Genomic DNA, 17826 nt, shown 5'->3' on the forward strand with positions numbered 1-17826 from the left:
AGACACTTGCAGAATGAAATTACAAGTGGGATAATACGTAGGCTATGAAATATACAAAGGTAAGATTTTAGCCTCGTCTTCCAAGTTTGTCTGTTTTTGATGGTGGATACAAATAAATAGGTCAGTAATATATGTGTGGTCTTGCTGAGAGGACCTTTATATATATCCTCAAATTTAAGTTTTAAGTCAAGTTTATTTGTCTAGCACATTTCAGTAACAATCCAGTTCAAAGTGCTTTACACAATAAAAGCATGACAGAGTAGCCAGTTATGAAACAAGCAATAAATATAAAATTTTGCCAATGGCCATAATCAAAATCATCAAGCAAAGATATATGAAATGTATTGATCAATGTTCCAGTTATTAATTAAAGGCAAAAAGTTTCCATATGACTCTACAAAGGTGTCTTAGCTTACTGACAAGGATTTTGATCATGACTCTGTAGGATTTTATTGGTGTCATTTCTGAAGATGAATTTCTCAAAAACCAAAGAAAAGTGTAGAAAAACGTCTCCACTTTGCCCTCCAGTTTTTATCCTTGAAAGCTGTTAAGATTATAGATTACAGATAACTTTGTAATATGATTTACAGCTGCTAAACAGAAACAGTCTATACTAAGGGCTTTATAGTTTTATTGGACATTGAGAGTATTTCTGAAAATGATAAACTGCTTTTTAATTCAGTCAGCTTAAGCTTTACTTTTATTTAGTGATTTGAGTCTCTCACTCTAAAGCAGAAGCCCAAACTAAACAGCGTAGTAAATATGTGCAGCAAAACTATAGGACTAAGTCTCGTAGAGCTTCCCCAACTCTACAGGACTAGACTTGCAAAATGTTCTTCTGTCCCTTTTAGGGATAACCTTATTCATAATTTTAACTGATTGGCCAAAATAGAGAGTGTCATAGTCTTGTATGTTTGTATTCTATTTTTATCAAGCATTTTGTTGTTTTTGTATTTATGTCAATCATATTTGGACTTTTCTGGGTCCAAATCAAATAGTCCCTTTGGCGATGATAGCATTAATTTTGATCTGCTCTGTTTGTAATCAGCTAGTCAATAGTTGAAAAATCAATCAAAACTAAGTACTCCAATCATTTAGCAATGTGTCCTTTAAAATGAATATGGATAATCTTATAATTTTTTTCTCTTGTATACACACACAAATAAGTTAGACCTCAGCATAAAACCTGAATAGAAAATTAAGAGCCTCAAAGTTGGTATCTGAGTTGGTGGACCAAAAATACTAAATTTCAGTTTTGCCAACTTTGCAAACAGAATTTTTCATCCATTAGGTTATTTTACTTAGATAGAAGAGGAGCAGTTATAGGGAATCTGAAGACTTCAGAGAGAGGTACAAGTAGGTGCCATGGGCATCAAAAGGCCAAAAACATGTTTTGCTCCTTGATCACGTTTCCTGGGAGGCAGAGGATGTACAGAAAAATGTAAAAGGCTCCATAATAGAACCTTGGGGTATTCCATGCGGAGGACATGATATCAGTTGAACACAATTTCACAAGTTTGCAGTCTATTACAGAGTAAACATTTTATAGAAAAGTAATTCAAGATGATTTAAAATATTTGTTTGAATGTGAATTCTGCTACCGTTTCAGGGCTTGATGCCTTCCCCTCCTGTCTCCCAGCTGCCACATCATGATCCTTTATCTCCCCATCCCATACATCAGCAGCAGCAGCAGCACCACCACCATAGGCAAGAGATGCCCCATCAACAGCACCAACAGATAAATCTCAATGAGCCTCGCTCCATGACACATCATGGTCAAAATCCTTTCCATCAGCAGCAGGGGCATGGTGGCCCCAGGCACATGAATCCCCGTTCTCAGAACCCCCCACAGAGGAACATGCCAAACAGGCAGAGAATGGTAAGAGATCAACAGAGAAGGTCATTATTGGTCAAAGTGAAATCAGAGTGTTCTGTTTTGCCATAGTGTCGCAAAATTATTCTTTAGTATTTTTTCATTGTATTTATTTTTTTCAGTTGGAACCCCTCAATTTCATTTGAGACCAAAATTATGCAAGTAGATAAAAAGTAATTAAAGACCTGAATTAAATCTCTTTGTGTCTTCAGAACACGCCCATCTCCAAGCAAATGCAGCACCGCAACAGTAACCTACGGGAGCTCCCTGTAGCACCTGCTAACACAAACATGAACAGTTCCTCCCCCGCTGCCAGCATCAATCCTGTTGCCAGGACAACGCCGGGAACGCGTCCGGGGCAGAACACTCAGCCGACGTATGGCGGTGGCAGAGGAAGAGGCCAAGCTGTGAAGACTGAACCACAGGCTGGGGAAGCAGGCAGGGTGGTGACTCAACAGCAGGAAACTCCAAACATACCATACAGCTCAATACCACAGGTCAGTGATCTAGGATCAGACCCAATTGCAAGAAAAAAAAAACAACAAAAAAAATTGCCGTCCAGATAGTTGAGAAATGGTTTCCCCTGTTAAGCTGATCTAAAATGGGACACTGTATATTAACTCAGGAAATACTGTGCCTTGCTGCAGTAGTCGTTCAGTACCTTAAATTTTAGGTTTATTTAGAAATATGGCTCAATCTGGCCTGTACTGTTAGTAATGAATACCAGCAGTCCACTGTAATCCATTCTTCATTGTCTAAATGTTACATATTTTAAACTACTAGAGTTAGTCCCAGTTTGGTCATTTGACCTAAAAAAGGGAAATTCTGCTGATTCAGAAGTGAGCTCCAGCATTTTATTTTTTTCTAAGTAGCGGAAGTCGAGGTAAAGGTTTTGTACAGTGGATTTCTGATATTGGTGGGGGTTTGGGACCACAAATAGTTAAAATGTTTGAATATTTGAAACCATCTCTATGAAAGCTTCTATTTTAACATTTCAACACCAAATATACTCAATATGCATAAACTGCATGTTAATGCGTATTAATAAATGGTACTCCTGGATTGACTGCTTTGTAAACTCCATCCAATAGCATGTCAAGTAGCATTGTCTCTATATATTTCAGTTTCCCAATATGCACTTTTCTTTTAGAATATTTCAGATTTTTCATGAGTAATTTGGAATTGCATTCCACAGACAAATCTGCAAATAGACAGGGCTTCAGTGTTGTCCAATGATGTAAAATCTCTTTGGAGTAAAATAAATTAGCCATGCCTTAAAAGATACAAATTAACATAATGTTGGGAAAAAACTTTAATTTTGTTTCCAAGTGCGAGAAATATAGGATGCTTCAACCCCATTAAATAACTATGGCATATAATTGTGATTTTAATATTGACTACAATTATTATGCTTTTTTATTCTTTGAGCAGCCCTTTTTACTGTTAAATCACCTTTTGCAACATGCTTTTTATGCTGCAGGACCCTGACGAAGATGAGGAGACGCGGCAGTACCGTCTGAAGATCGAGGAGCAGAAGCGTCTGAGAGAGGAGATCCTGAAGAGGAAGGAGCTGCGGCGGCAGATGCAGGCTGGTGTCAGGAAGAAGGAGCTGCTGGAGAGACTTAACGCTCAGACAAGCACACAAAACCAGGACTCTACTCCTACACAGACTCAACCTTCACTACCAAATCAACAAAAGCAACACCCTGTACCGCAGCAGCAACAGCAGCAGCAGCAGCAAGAACAAAACCTGCAACAGCTACAGGCTCACCAGCAGCAGAGGCCGGTTCCTCAGAGACCACAACAGTCAGTAAATCACACATTAACTAATCCTAATCAGGACAGTGCCATGCCTCCTAGCATTCCTGCCCTGATCCCTGTCCCACGCCCCAACGTCAAGTCACGCCTACAGATGGTAAAAGGGAGCCCACAGGAGCAGCAGACCCCCGGCTCAGGTCCTGAGCAGCAGTGGAAGCAACCCCAACAGAACCAGCAGCAGCAGCAACAACAGCAGCAGCAGCAGCAGCAGGAGCCACTTCTGCTGCAACAAAGAAGAAACAGCTCTTTGCAGAGTGCAAACAAACCGGGCGCTCAAGTTCCTCAAAAGAACACCCCTCTTTCAGTGAGGCAAGGCCCAGCTCAGACTCTAGGACCTAAACCTGGGGCGAAAAGAACTGTGATGCAGCGAGTGAAAAATTCAGGTGTGGAAGCCCAGCAGGTGCCACAGAAAGTCAGAGTCGTCAAACTTTCAGGACCGGTGAGCTCAGGATTTCATTTTTATTTGACACCTTCTTTTGTGTCTGACATTTATTTGATCCTTTGCTGTAGATTTTACCCACAAGGGAAACTGCATAACTGGGGAAGGAAATGCCATTGATTCCCTCTCACTGTCTATTTTGTTATGTAGTTGATATCTAACCTATGAGAATGACATGGTGATGTCTGTGTCATTTTGGTAAAATTGGATCTGTTAACAGTATCTTCTATTAAGCATTAGGAGCTGGTATTTAAGCCTCAATGTCTTTACACACTTTTTAGTTCTTGGAACTCAGAAAGTCTGGTGGCATTAATAAAAAAAGATCAGTTTGACATTTATCTGTAGAGTTGGAGATTCCTCTGCTCTGCTTTTAAAGGTTGAGTCCTCTTTTCAAGACGGATGGGCAAAATAAGAATAACAAGATATTCAGGAATGCCATTTCATACTCTCTTGATACACTGGAATTCAAAACTATTGATTTCCTTTGAACTTTTTAAACATTTTGATTATGTTACAATCCTATGCTTGAGAGTTTTTCATTGAAATATTTTTTTGATTGAACAACATTGTCGATATTTGCAAACTGACACAGGGTGTGTTGTCAAGTGGTGTTCAACACATCTGAGTAATTACTTTGTAGGACCCCCTTTTGGGTCGATTACAGCTGCAAATTTTATTAGGCATATCTTTACAGTGTTGCACATCTGCAGACTGAAATTCGAGCTCATTCTTATCTGCAAAATATCTCAAACATACTGCATAGAAAACGTCATTGTTTTTTGACACTGTAGTCTGGTAGACTCTGTTCGATTGGGGACCAAAATAGCAACTTTTGTTACATTTTCAGTTGGTGCAGTTTGCTTTCACATTGCACTGTCAAAAGAACCAAACCTTTTGAAAAAAATTTCACCCCCTCACCTGTGGTGGTGCTGCACGAAGATCCACAACATGAAGCCCTCCAAAGAAGACATATAAGGCAACTTCCTTCTTCGCAAAATGTAAATAAAAATGGAGTTGGGTCATATTTTAGTGGTTGTAGGATTTCTCTTTTGTCTTTGGCAAAAGACCACGACCCATTTCTCCCACTAGCTCCAGACACTCGCGTTTTTTTAGGTTGTAATCAAAACGCACCATAGTTCACTTCAGTGGAACCGAACCTGGGTTTGATTACGCATTCACATTGGACTTTCTGGACAATCGAACCAGAGTTTGATGAAAGCGGACTAAAAAGAGCTGGTGTGAACACACTTATAAAATTCTCCCAGAGATTCCAGCTCTGTGCTTTGACTTTACCATTCTTGTGTTCACATGCACACCAGGATTAATCTCCATCTAGCTTTTAATCAGTTTTCTCTGTATCCGCAGAAAAAAAGATCACCATAGCATGATGCAGCTGCTACCTTGCTTTACCATAAAGATGATGAGTTCAGGATGTGCAGTTGCAGTTTTCAGCCATTCATAGACTGTTGGTGGGACAAAAGGTTAAGTTTTGGTATGATCAGACAGAATAATCTTCTTCCATGATTTTAGTTTACTGTGTGGCAAACTGTTAACAGGAAATTTTATGGATTTCTTCAACTTTCAACCATGGCTTGTTGTTCTAACCAACTGAAACAGGTTTTATTTTTAAATAAAGGCTATGTACAGTAGTTTAGTGCACTATTATCAGTTGTCCTGATTATGTATTTTTGCGCATAGTTTGGTGGACATTTTGGCCGTACCTTTTCCATTCTTGGACATTGGGTTGAACTGAGCTCTGTCCAAAGTTTGGGTTATTGATTTATGATCTAATGCTGCTTTAGATTTATCAACAACCTTATCCCTGACTTGTATGCTGTGTTCTGTAGTCTTCATTTTGCACTTCATTCATCAATGCTTTCTAAGAATCATCTGAGGACTTCAGAAAACAGCAGGGTTTATACTGAGAGAAATTATAGATGGAATCTTATTGAGGCCTGTCAAAGTAAAGCATGTTAAACATATGTGCATGCCACACTTTTTTGATTTTTATTTGTTAAATCTTTAAAACACAGAATTTTCTTCCTGCTTCACAATTATTCACATTTTCTATTGAGCTGTGGTATAAAATCTCAATAAAATACATTAAAATGTGTAGTTGTAAGATGACAAAAAAAACTTGAAGGTTTATGTTAAGTTACTGCTTTGTTCTAATTGCACACTAATCTTCTTTTTGTTGTTATTTTGAACAATGACAAAGGGGATGCATGTTGAGCATTAATACTCATCATTGAAGAGACATGTCAGTGGGATGTGATACTATTTGAAATAAGCCGTTTTCAGCCCCTCATTCCTTAGGATGAAGCAGCTGCGGTAAAATTGCAGACTGGCTGCAGATGAAGTTCACAGGGTGTCACTGTGTTAATGGACATACTAAATCAGGAAATCAGAACCATCTGATTTCCTGAACCTTATAGGGGGAAAAAGTGTAGGAGGATCTGAAGTGGAGGAAAAGTGGTTGAAAATGAAAAGCCTCATAAGTTGCAGAGCGAAGAAGATTCCCTCCTGCATTGTTCTGCTGTCATCAACGAGAGCTTGACAATGTTATCTCCTCTTATTCCCCTTCCCTCTTCCTCTCTGTCATCCCTCAGTTGCTTTTGATATCAACCCATCTCTCAGGTGTGAGGCAACAATAGATGCCAATCCAAGACCCTTGTAATTAATCTTTCTTGGTTGAAGGTGTAAGAGGGGATAACATAATACCTGTGTAAGAAAGTTGCCACTTTTGAGGATTTTGGATTTGTATAGCTTAGGCACAGAGATAAGAGGCAAATTATATTTTCATCAGAGGTAATACAAAAGCAGTGCAAAACACAAAAGCTCAGGAAAATGGTTGTGTGTGAAGTGGGGGGAGGGATGGGATACACATCGAGCTGCTGTCGCTTCAGTGTAATACAGCTTAGCATTTGATGGGCGCAATCAGGAGCTGTGATTTCTATAGAAGGGATTAATCCATTTACTCTCCGCTGGGGACAGGTCAGAGATAGCGGCTCTTTTCTTCCCGTGTATTGATCTGTCACATCTTTCTGCAGAGTCGGAGAAGGAACGACCTTCAATTCGTCGCCGCATGTCAACAGCGGAGCTGTGACTTTATTTGATAATGAGACCATCACCTTGTTGGGTTGATCTTTATTCTCTGCAGAGTGGCTGATAGAAATCCAGTTCCAGTGATTGCAGATATTTAGTTTCTTTTGTGGAGCTCCTTTCGCAACCCTTGGTCAATTATATACAGTTCCTTGCAGAAGTGTTAATACCCCTTGAACTTTTCAACGTTTTTCAATATATTTAATCGGGATTTTATGTGACAGACAAACACAAATAGTGCAATAGTGGAATGGAAAGAAAATTATATGTTTATTTTTTATATGCAGGTTAGAATATTAGGGACATGGCAAATGTTTGGAAAAGATGGTCTGGTCAGATTAGACCAAAATAAATCTTTTTTTATTTTGGAACATGATGTTGGTTGCATAATCCTTTGGACATGTTTCCTCCACTGATATAAAAAATACTAAAATTATAGTCTCCCTACTATTGCAAACCTGGCAACCTTTTGCTATATTTTGCAAAAAAAAGTCATTAGTTTCAACCAAAATTGGAATCAGCAGGTCAGGTTTTTTAGAGATTGGTGATTGGACAGAAAGTTGCAATTGGTGAACCCCTACCTACTTCTAAGTACATTAATCACTATAGTAATCAATATAGCGGCCATTAATTGAAAAAAATATGTATTTAACAGTTGCTAAAGGAGTACTAGAACACTTTTCGACTGTTTACATTTTCGACAGAACATTTCTAAGGAAAAAAACATGTTAAAATTGTCTTTATTGATTTTCTGCATACTGTATTTATATAACTATTTCTGTTTCTATCTTCTCAAAGCTGTCAGAGTATTTCCTAAGTACAATACTAAATAATTTGACAATTATTTCAGTAATCAATTCATCACAATAATAAGATGAATCATTTCAACACTCATTTTGATTGGTTAATAAAACTGCCATTACAATTATTACATGCTACTTTTCTTTGAGAGAGCACAGAATTATCCTGCTCTTGGATAATGGGAGGACAAATGCTTCTGTGTAAAATAACACACAAATAAAGACGAGCAGAATTTGGATAGTGACTCAGTGTTTTTCCCCATTGTTCCAATCCAGAGTGGAAAGGGGCCTGAGGCAACCAGCAGCCCAGCGCAGCAGCAAGGCACTTGGCAAGCACCTCCACTCAACCAGAGCATCCAGAGGAAGGTGACCATGATGGGACAGCAGCAAGCGGGACCAGGTGGAACACCGCAGGCTAGCCGTGGGGGCTCGGGAGACGCACAGCAAAGCAGGGTGTGACATGAAAGAGATCTATCTCTATCTCTGTCTCTTTTGTTTTAGGACACTAAGAATCTTTTTACCTGTAATGTATTTATTACCAGTGTAAACTCGTGTTTCATGGCAACTCCCAGCCAAACCGTCTCCTGTAAAAAATGATTATGCCGGCGCTGGGTAGATGTAGCAATCATGCAGTAGGACAGACCGGTGTGCCAGGTTCAGGAGTATTGACAGGCTGAAAGCAGCAGAACAAGCAGGGATCCTCTATCTCCCCTGGCCGCTCTGCGCACATGTCACCACCAGGCTCTTGTCACTGGTTCCAGACTCGCAGATGCTGACAGTGTAAGGCAGCCACCACTACGCCTGCATGGCTGCTCTGCCTTTATGCTTCCTCAACCCCCAGATACACACACACACACACTCATAACCATATTTCCTCCACCTCCTCCTCTTTCTGCACCAGGGGAAACATACCTCTCTCTCACACAAGATCATATGAAGATATGTCATGCAGCCTGGCATCATCTTCTGACGTTTATGTTCTGTGTAGAAATATGATGAGTCAATCACGTTAAAAGTCTGAAAGGCACAAGAGGAAAAATGTGTGACGTTTTTTAAACGTATCTTTGCGCAAAGAAACGTCGTATCTTCAACAGAAGCAGAGTTTAGATTTTTTTTTCCAAGTCTTGTTTTATTTATTTTTGCTCACTGCTTGGTTTAGGTTGTCGTATCGGGCCGGGGTCGAGGTAGAGGGACCGGTCCGATGGGACGGGGTCACCCACTACCCACTAGGCAGAGCCAGAGAGGAGCAGAGAAAGAACACAGCACTGTGTGCATCGAGGGCCTCTCCACATCTACCACTGAGTTTCAGCTTAAGAACCTCCTCATGTCTATCGGCCCTATAGAGGTAGGACACACCACATCTTTAGAAAGGTTCAAGTTTAAAATACATTTTTGCAAACTTTTCCTGATTTAGTTTTAGCCACAAACATCAATCTCATTTATGTGGGTTTATTTGATGGAACTGCCCTTCTGATAAAAGAGTGGCTAGAAGAAAGCAATTTTTGAAGTAAATGCAATCATGTCGAATCCTGTGGTGTGCAGCTAAATTTTAGTGTAAAACAAACACTTCAATGGCAGTGGCAGCATTATGCTGTGGGGTTGCTTTTTTTTCAAGAACAAGGAAGCTGTTCAAAGCTGATTGAAAGATGGATGCACCTCATATTGTGTTGATGATCTGGCAAAGAAGAGATCTGTAGAGCAATTTCTGTGTTGAAGTGCTCTTATTCATTATATGCTTATATATAAGGACATCTATTTTACATAGAGAAATTGTGATGAAACTCAAGATCACAATTTTACTGTTGGAAAAAGAAATGTTGACATATTTTTGCCATGTTGCTCTCCCCTTTCCAGTTAGTATTTACCAGATATGGATCTTGATTTGGGACAAATTCTCCATTTAGACACCTTGAATCTTCTGTAGTTTTTATGCCAGGCCACTATTTGGCTCTGTGATTGTAGCATGTCGTCAAAACATAGGTCTTAGCTCTCACGTCATTTAGAAAACAGTGTGATTCATATGTATTTTTTGTCAGAAGTTGTATTAAGCTGAACAGGTTCCGTGGCACCATAGAGTACAATGCTATCCCCCATTGTTTTTATTCGCCCGTGTTGGCATAGACAAACCCTATGGCCATGTGTTCTGGGTATGTGCTCTTTCACAGTGCTTCACACATCTGCAGGAGTTGTTCTTAAAAACTTCCACTCTGAAACCTGGTTTCAAAAAGTGATCGCGTCAGAGACTTGAATCCATCACTGGGAATGTGTAACACAACGGCTTTATCGCAACAGAAATGAATGGAAGCTTTAGTTTCACTAAAGAGCAGCTTTGTGTAAATGGGGCCTGAATAGCAAGATTAGAAACTGTTATTCACAGAAATACGTTGTCTAATTTGACTGAGCTTGAGTTACTTTTTGAAAAAGAAGGGGAAAAAAGTTCAGTTTCTCAGACGCATCGAATACAAATTTATGTCACACTTTTTAGATTCCTAATCCTTTAATTTCTCTTTAATTTTGCTGTTTTGCTCTACTATGTTTGGTCTGTCACCAGTAAAAACATTGATGCTTGGTAAAAAAATATGAAAGAGTTCAAAAAGTATGAAATTCATCTCTCCACCAGTGTAGAAATGTGTTGAAATGTGATCTCTTAGCGCCCTCTGTTGGGTTGATTTTGAAGTTAATGAATAAATTACCCCAGTTGGCCCCACCACCCCCAGGTTCTCTTGTGTATTGGATGAGTATCTCTCTTTATTCAGTTCGTTCCTTCTCTGTCTCCTGCAGATGTTCAAAATGATGCCGCAGCAGAGAAAAGCTATTGCCAAATTTTCCAACCCCCAGCATGCTGCGAGTTTCCAAATGAGCTTCCATAGGTAATCAATACTCACCTTCCTTTCATCTTTGTTTACATAATTAAATGATTAGTAGTCCTGATAGAGCCTGTGATGATTTCACGTACGGTGTCTCTCAGCAGTCTGTGGTACAAACAATATTATCACCATTGCTACACAGGCACATGATTGATTTGTCCCACATTGATGTGTCGCTGACTGACGGCTGAGGAGCTCAGCAAATCCACCAAAGGGTCTCTTTCTCCTGCTGTGGTGGGAGTCTCTTGTGCAAAGCTCTGCTCCACGTGGATACAGGATTATTTCTTCAACGCACTCATCGTCTCGCCACAGATTTCATCATTCGTCTCCCTCCAGTTTGGACATGTGAACACAAAGACAGTAGCTGTGTGCATGCATGTGTTTGATTCTGCCTGCCAAGTGGCTGTAGTTTTAAAATAGCATTGGAGAGATACTAAACAGTGAATCATCCCTCGATGTTTGAACTTTCTTTTTTTCCCCCTATCTCAAAAGGACATGGTAAAATCTATCATGGGACAATTAATGGTTGCTACCCTCTTCATTGAGTTATCTATAATAAACTTAAAAAGTCACTTGATTATCATTCAGTTTAAACACCTCATAGTATGTTTATTTTATACTTCGGTTTCATGCAGGGATAAGTTTGTGGTGTCATTTTTACTCCCTCGCTGTAGATGGCAGCATTTTATTTCTTTCGTTGCATTGTTGGTTTCAGCCTAAGCTTATCCTCATGTTGGTTTTTTGGCCAATGGCGCCATCTAGTGGGGATGTTTCATGCAGGGACAGAAGGGACATGGATGCTGATGGGATGTTTACTGTAGCAGCAGCTGAAGTCAGAGATCCTTAGATGATTTAGTTTTCAGAATGCCAAGCACTCTGAGGAGTTTGTAAATACTGTTTAGCCTTTCTGGTTCTCCTCAGAGTCCTCTGGATTTAAAGGTTAAAGAATTTCTGTTTCTTTTTGTTCTGAATGTAATTCAGTCTTTTAGCTGTTGACTGTAAGGCATTGGAGATAAATGTTTTCTTTTGACATGCGGTTTGTTTGTTTGTCAGATTATGTACTTGTCAAAAGTTCAGAGCTGTACCAAAAATAGAAAGTTTATTATTATCAAAGTGACTTGATTTCTTATAGTTGGCAAGTTCCATATTTAGAATAATTTTTTTTAAAATTACTTTGGGAGAGAAACTGCTTTCATTCATTCCTTATTCTTTTTTTAAGCCAGAGAAAGGATCTAAGATTTTGAAGTCATCTGATTGGTTGGTGCCTTATAACTGAGCAGGGTGGTTTACTTGGATTTGAAATCATTGTCACTGCTTAACACTATTAGTTAGAAGAAAAGTCAAAGAAATTTAACTGAAAACCTTGTACTATAAATTGAATTCACACAAACACTCATCTGAACATTCTGAAGTAGTTCAGTTAAAAGCTATTGGGAAAATTACCCAGATTTCTCCATTACTTATTATGATACATATTTTTCCAAGTTTTTCTGTCTTTTTATATAGTAATACGTAAATCAGTGATAAACGGGTTTTCTGTGACATTTCAATTGACATTTAAACTCATTTCATCTCCCTTTTTTTCTCCACTACATTTTTTATGTATTCCACAAAAATATCACTGAAGTTGGTGACATTTAAATATTATTCGTAGTAAATGTTGAGGGAGCAACCATTAAACTTCTAGTGGTCCTGTATACAAGTAAACAAGACATTTTTCTCTTAATTTATCCTTTTTGACTATTTCTTTCCTTTCCTTGTGTTAGTCAAGTTGTAACAAGTTAGTTTTTTTATATGTAAAAGCTGAGCTAATTTGTCCTGAGAGAAATCCTTTTTACAAGTGGTGTGTTTCTATTTTAGAGTCACAACGAGAATTGAAATTTCTGTTCATGAGTGAAAAAACAACAACAAACGTTTAAAGGAAAACAACAACAAAAAAATGCTAATAAAAACATGGCCAATATACCGTAAACATGCTGGTATGTGAAGCCGGTCAAACTTTAGCTCAAAGATGTGTGCTTGGTTATGTGTGACGTTCATGTGTCTGGTGCCTTTATGACAACGTCTCTTTATATGTGTGTTATATTTTAATCTTTGGTACTTCACAGAAGCTGTGAGTTTGTGGGTATTCACCAACTCAGGATTAAACCATTTCTAAAAATATTCCTTAGGTTTAAATATTTAAGAGGTAGGCTTAAAAAAATGCGACCTCGTTGTCCATTTTTGCACTGATTTTATCAGGAATATTAAACATTTTAACATTCAGATTTTACCGTGGTGACATCCTGATGTGCAGCCTCATAAAACAAAGTCTGCATAATTTTACTGTGGTATAATTTAGATGAAATAAGGATAGACGAAAAATTGGAGTATTAAATATGGATGTTGGATAGTTTGATAAAACTTTCCCTTGGCTGCTTATCTGGATGACACCCCAAATGAAGATCCTAATTTTGTGTCTTAAGCTGCAATCTTGTTGTTTACAAGTTCTTGTTTACATCTGACCATTCTGCATGTGTCACAAACTCTTTTAGTGATATTTCCTTAATAATTTGGGTTTAATTGAAATAATTTACTTTTAAAGAAGCTGCACATTCATGAAGTTACTGCACTAAGATATTAGTAACTGAAGGTATGAAGCAATATGTTACTAATCCCTTCTTGTAAACAAGAGGTTTTACATTTAAGTTATGCTTTGTGTCTGAACTGACTTCAGCATGTTTCATTCTCTTTGATTTAAGTTCAGCTATTTTAGAGATTTTTTCTTTATATGTTTCATGTTCCTGTGTTTTAAGTTGTTGATTTTTCTTAAGGTATTAGTAAATCCTGTGGATTTGGAAGAAGTATCAGCAATGCTGCTCATAATGACAATATTATAAGACATTATGTCTTTATAATTCCAAACACAGATTCACGTTGAATCTTTTGTACTTTACAATGAAGAATTACTTGCATACAAACTGTGAATAGTTGAACTTGATGCAGTAATTTTGCATATTAACGAAATATTGCAGTGAGCTGTTTAACTAGCAGCAACTGTTTCTTATCAGACCACACGTGGTAACATTTTTTTTTTTTTGGTTTTTTTTTTTCCTCTTATCTTTTATTAAGAAGTTCTTTCAGTCTATTAATTGATAATCAGAAGGTTTATGCCAGCTTTGTTCAAAGATGTAATGTAGTTGGATGCTCAGAACCACTAATGTATTGCTGTTTGTTTTTGTATTAGGCCTCGGGATCCAGATGATATGAAGATCTGCTGTAATCTTCATATTAATGTTCTTTTATGTTTTTTTCCCCAGATCGATCCCATCCATTAAAGACGCACTTATTGTGGTTTAAGCCTGAGTGACCATATAAATGGCCTAGCATGTAGTTAAATGTATTTTTCCTCGCTAGTTCAGCATACTCGTATTTAAAGTAGATGATTTAATAGAGTTGCAAACATGAATCATTTAAAAGTGGCAATGTCTCAGTTCTGTAACACAGGATTTTGCTATTTAAACAAAGGTGGACTTTTTAAACTGCTATGCTGTATTGGCCATTTGCGTGGTTAGTAACAATTGTAGCATTTGTGTGTTCCCTTGATAATTCAGTTCCCTACCTGAACTATGATTTGCTAAACAGTGCCAACATTTTCAAATCCAGTATGTTCCCTAACAATCCCAAGTTGATAATTCTAAAGAATGAAATGGAATATCTTTGCTGTACTCTATCAAGCCTTCGTGTTATCTGATGAAAGTTATGCTCTTTTTCACTCTTGTGCTGCCTCAATGTAGCTCAGACATTTGTCAATATGCTGTAGAAAATAGTTTCCTTTTAAATATCTTCTTAACGTTTCTTTGCTTCTCCTGACTTCATCTCGCTGATGCTGAACATAGCTGCTTAGTCTTTGTCTTCTTCTTTCAGTAACAACTTTAACGCTGAAGAGTGCTCTTGCTATCACAAGCAGCATAGGCAGGCCTAACTGAAAATGTCCAGTTGTTTATTCTGATCATAAACGGATTTTCCTTTGGTCATTTCTATTATTTAGTCAATACAACTGCATGTTAGGATTATTTGTGGATTTGTTTTTGTCTGTGTAATATTTAAAAATCTGATATTACTCTTAAAATTAGAGTAAGATCAGATTGTTTCTGTTGGTTTATTTGTATTAAGGGAAATTGCACAAAAGGGGAAGTTGAAGCTCATAAAACCTATTCAAATTCAATTCAAACATGATATTTTTTATTTCAAACATGATAGCAATATAAAGTAACAAACTGTTTTGTTTCACTGGAGGTATGTGTTAATTTTACTTGTGTTCTAAAACTGCCTTGCTTTTCTTCAAGGCCTTGTTTTCTTAGAATTAAACCAGTAGATTTGCTTTATCAAAAAAATGCAATACGTTTGTTTCTTTAATTTGGTTTCTGTCAGACTGTTCCATGCATCTGAACATAGGCTTGTCTTGTACAAACTTTAGAATCGGTTTTTAGACTTTGTTGATCCCTGTAAACCTAACATAATTAACTTTTTTTTTTCTTTTTTTTCCCGTTCAGTTTTATTTTTTTATTGTATGTAGTCAGGTCTTCTCTGTGACATTCCTAGTCTTTGGTATGATCCACTTCTTGTACTGTTTTAGTCACACAGGCTAATAGGTTTTGCACTTAGTACTGTCTGTAATGTCTGAATTAAATCCATGCACTTTATCTTCAACAGAATGATGGTGATCTGAGCACTTTGATGGGCCAAGGACACTCCTGTCTCATTAATGCTGCTTCATATGCTTAACACTCAGGTTTTCTTTCAGCTGTTCAATTCCTGGGCTCAGAATGAAGGTTTTATGTTGACCTTTTTTCCCTGAACAGCTGCAGCTGATCTTTTGTTGCTGCCTCTTCTTTCCTTTGCTCTTCTACTTGCTTACGGCACACAAACTTGACCATTTCTCATCTTTCCTTCCACACCTCTGTTGTTGAGTGAATTGCAGCAGGTTGGCCTCCCTGGATTACCATTGTTTGTTAGCCCTGTGGATGGAGGTTTCCACTTATGTGACGACTTCTGGGCTCGCAGAGCAGACACGTTACTCTAAAGAGAGCCGCTTTATGGCTTTCTCTGCACCAAAGGGTCCTCCAAGCTTCTTGACAATCACTGTTTGGTCAAACTCTTTAAGAAGCCTCTATGGACTCCTGATGTCAAACTGTATGTTGCATCAAACAGTGACTAAAGAAATCCAACATGTTGGAGTCTTGATGGAAAATGTTAACAAAGCATCATGTTGTGTCTTTACACCCTTGAGTGATATTTCAAATGTGAAATGATCAGGATTATGTCTGAAATTATTGTTCCATTTGTTCTGATGCTGTGAATGTGGAAAATCTTCTACAGTTATGTACATTTGAACTTGCAAAATGTTTCTATAAAGTTCTGATTTGTTACATTGGAAAGCAAAGATGGAAAATAAACTACTTGACACAGCAAATGTGTTCTTGAGTAATTGGGGGAGATGGGTTTTTGTTTAAAGGATTTAAAAAGAAATAGATTTCCTTTATACTTGTTGGTTTGGTAATCAAATTATAAAGATGCTGCACATTTTTCATTTCTTTTTTTTTTTTGCTTCAATCACTGGTTTTCTAAACTTAGCATGTATATTTTTTCATGGTTTTGACCATGAGTTTGCTTAGATTTTTCAATATGACATTTTACTTGGAGGCCTCACAGCTTGCTTTTGTGCAAGCTGTGAATCTGTTGGTCAGTTGGGTGAAAGATGGATTAAATTGTTGCATTTTTCTGATCATGCTGACCACTGAAAGAGCCTTGCACTATTGCTAAATTCACCATATCGCACTAAAGCCAATATGATTCGCATATCAGCACGTAAATTGAAAGTAAGTGCTCATTATTTGGTAGAAGTGGGAAATGAACCATTAACTTTCTGGTTGATTTCCTATTGCTCCATAAACTTCAAAGATTTTCTCATATACAAAGTCTCTCAATATACAAAGTCTGGTTTGGTCATTTGCTGGTCATGAATAATGCATCTTGGATCGTAGAAAAATGCCATCAACCACTCTTATTAAAGTTGCATTTTACTAACTTCTGTTGACCAGTTTAAACAAAAGGAAATAGATCTTGATATAACTGTTGTTTTAACTCTTGGTGTTATTTCAGTGAGTCCGTAGTGTTCAGCCTCCGGTGTTCATGATATTCACACTGGGAATCTCATACGGGCCCATGCCTACCCTAACAGAAGCCACACATAGTACTACTCAGGCCAGAGGTTCCTGCAGATGGTGAGAAAAGATGGTGCAGAAAGTGATGTGCGGATGTATTTTCAGAGTAGCTGCAGTCATACCTTTCATTTTTATTACATATTTTTTTGATAAATTAACATTCTTTAATTTATCTTAGAAAGAGTGAAGACCTTTAGTATTATTTTGGTGTAGTAGTATTTATATATTTTATTTGTTGGGGTTGTTTTAGTCATTTTGGAACTGCAAAATGACTAAAACAACTAGACTTCTCAATTATTGTTGAAGTGTATCAGGTTGTTGATGCTGTTCAGTTCCCTCTGCCGCCACAGAAGAGCAAAAAGGACTTTGATGGACCAAGCCAGCCAACACCATTTGCAGAAACTGGGAGTTTTGTTTTCCAGCAAAACCAGACTGTTCATGTTTGCGAATGTCAGCATTTGTAAAAGCGGTTGTTGAGCCCTGGCAGACTGAGGGCCCCCAGAGGGATTAGAGGAGGCTCTGTTTACCTGCTCTGAGGAATGCTGCCCTGCGCGGACGCTTTTGTATCTGATGGGGACCCAAGGTCACAGCGCCGGCAGAGATGGGCCGCTTTGTCTCCTCCCTGAAGTTTCCACCTCACAATATCAACAGGACAACACAATGTGGGAGAAGAAAAGGGAATTCCTGCTCATGTTGCAACAGTGCTCAGAAACTCAGGTTC

At 38.1% G+C, this 17826-nt stretch overlaps 1 protein-coding gene across 2 annotated transcripts in view; it reads left to right on the forward strand.

Moving 5' to 3' along the window:
- The window catches only part of rbm33a (RNA binding motif protein 33a), a 35418-nt gene extending 19064 nt beyond the window's left edge, over positions 1–16354 (forward strand). The window contains exons 13-20 of one of the 2 annotated variants that reach the window (XM_032551696.1): positions 1610–1879; positions 2086–2370; positions 3354–3605; positions 3879–4130; positions 8309–8485; positions 9192–9377; positions 10814–10902; positions 11042–16354. In XM_032551696.1, the coding sequence (XP_032407587.1) occupies positions 1610–1879; positions 2086–2370; positions 3354–3605; positions 3879–4130; positions 8309–8485; positions 9192–9377; positions 10814–10902; positions 11042–11090 (1560 nt within the window). In that variant the 3' untranslated portion in view covers positions 11091–16354. Of the gene's footprint in view, positions 1–1609; positions 1880–2085; positions 2371–3353; positions 4131–8308; positions 8486–9191; positions 9378–10813; positions 10903–11041 lie in introns of both variants that reach the window. The other variant, XM_032551695.1, reaches the window with a different exon arrangement.
- Positions 16355–17826: the final 1472 nt, after the last annotated feature.

This window comes from Xiphophorus hellerii, chromosome 21, assembly GCF_003331165.1.
Source record: "Xiphophorus hellerii strain 12219 chromosome 21, Xiphophorus_hellerii-4.1, whole genome shotgun sequence".
Lineage (NCBI taxonomy): Eukaryota > Metazoa > Chordata > Actinopteri > Cyprinodontiformes > Poeciliidae > Xiphophorus > Xiphophorus hellerii.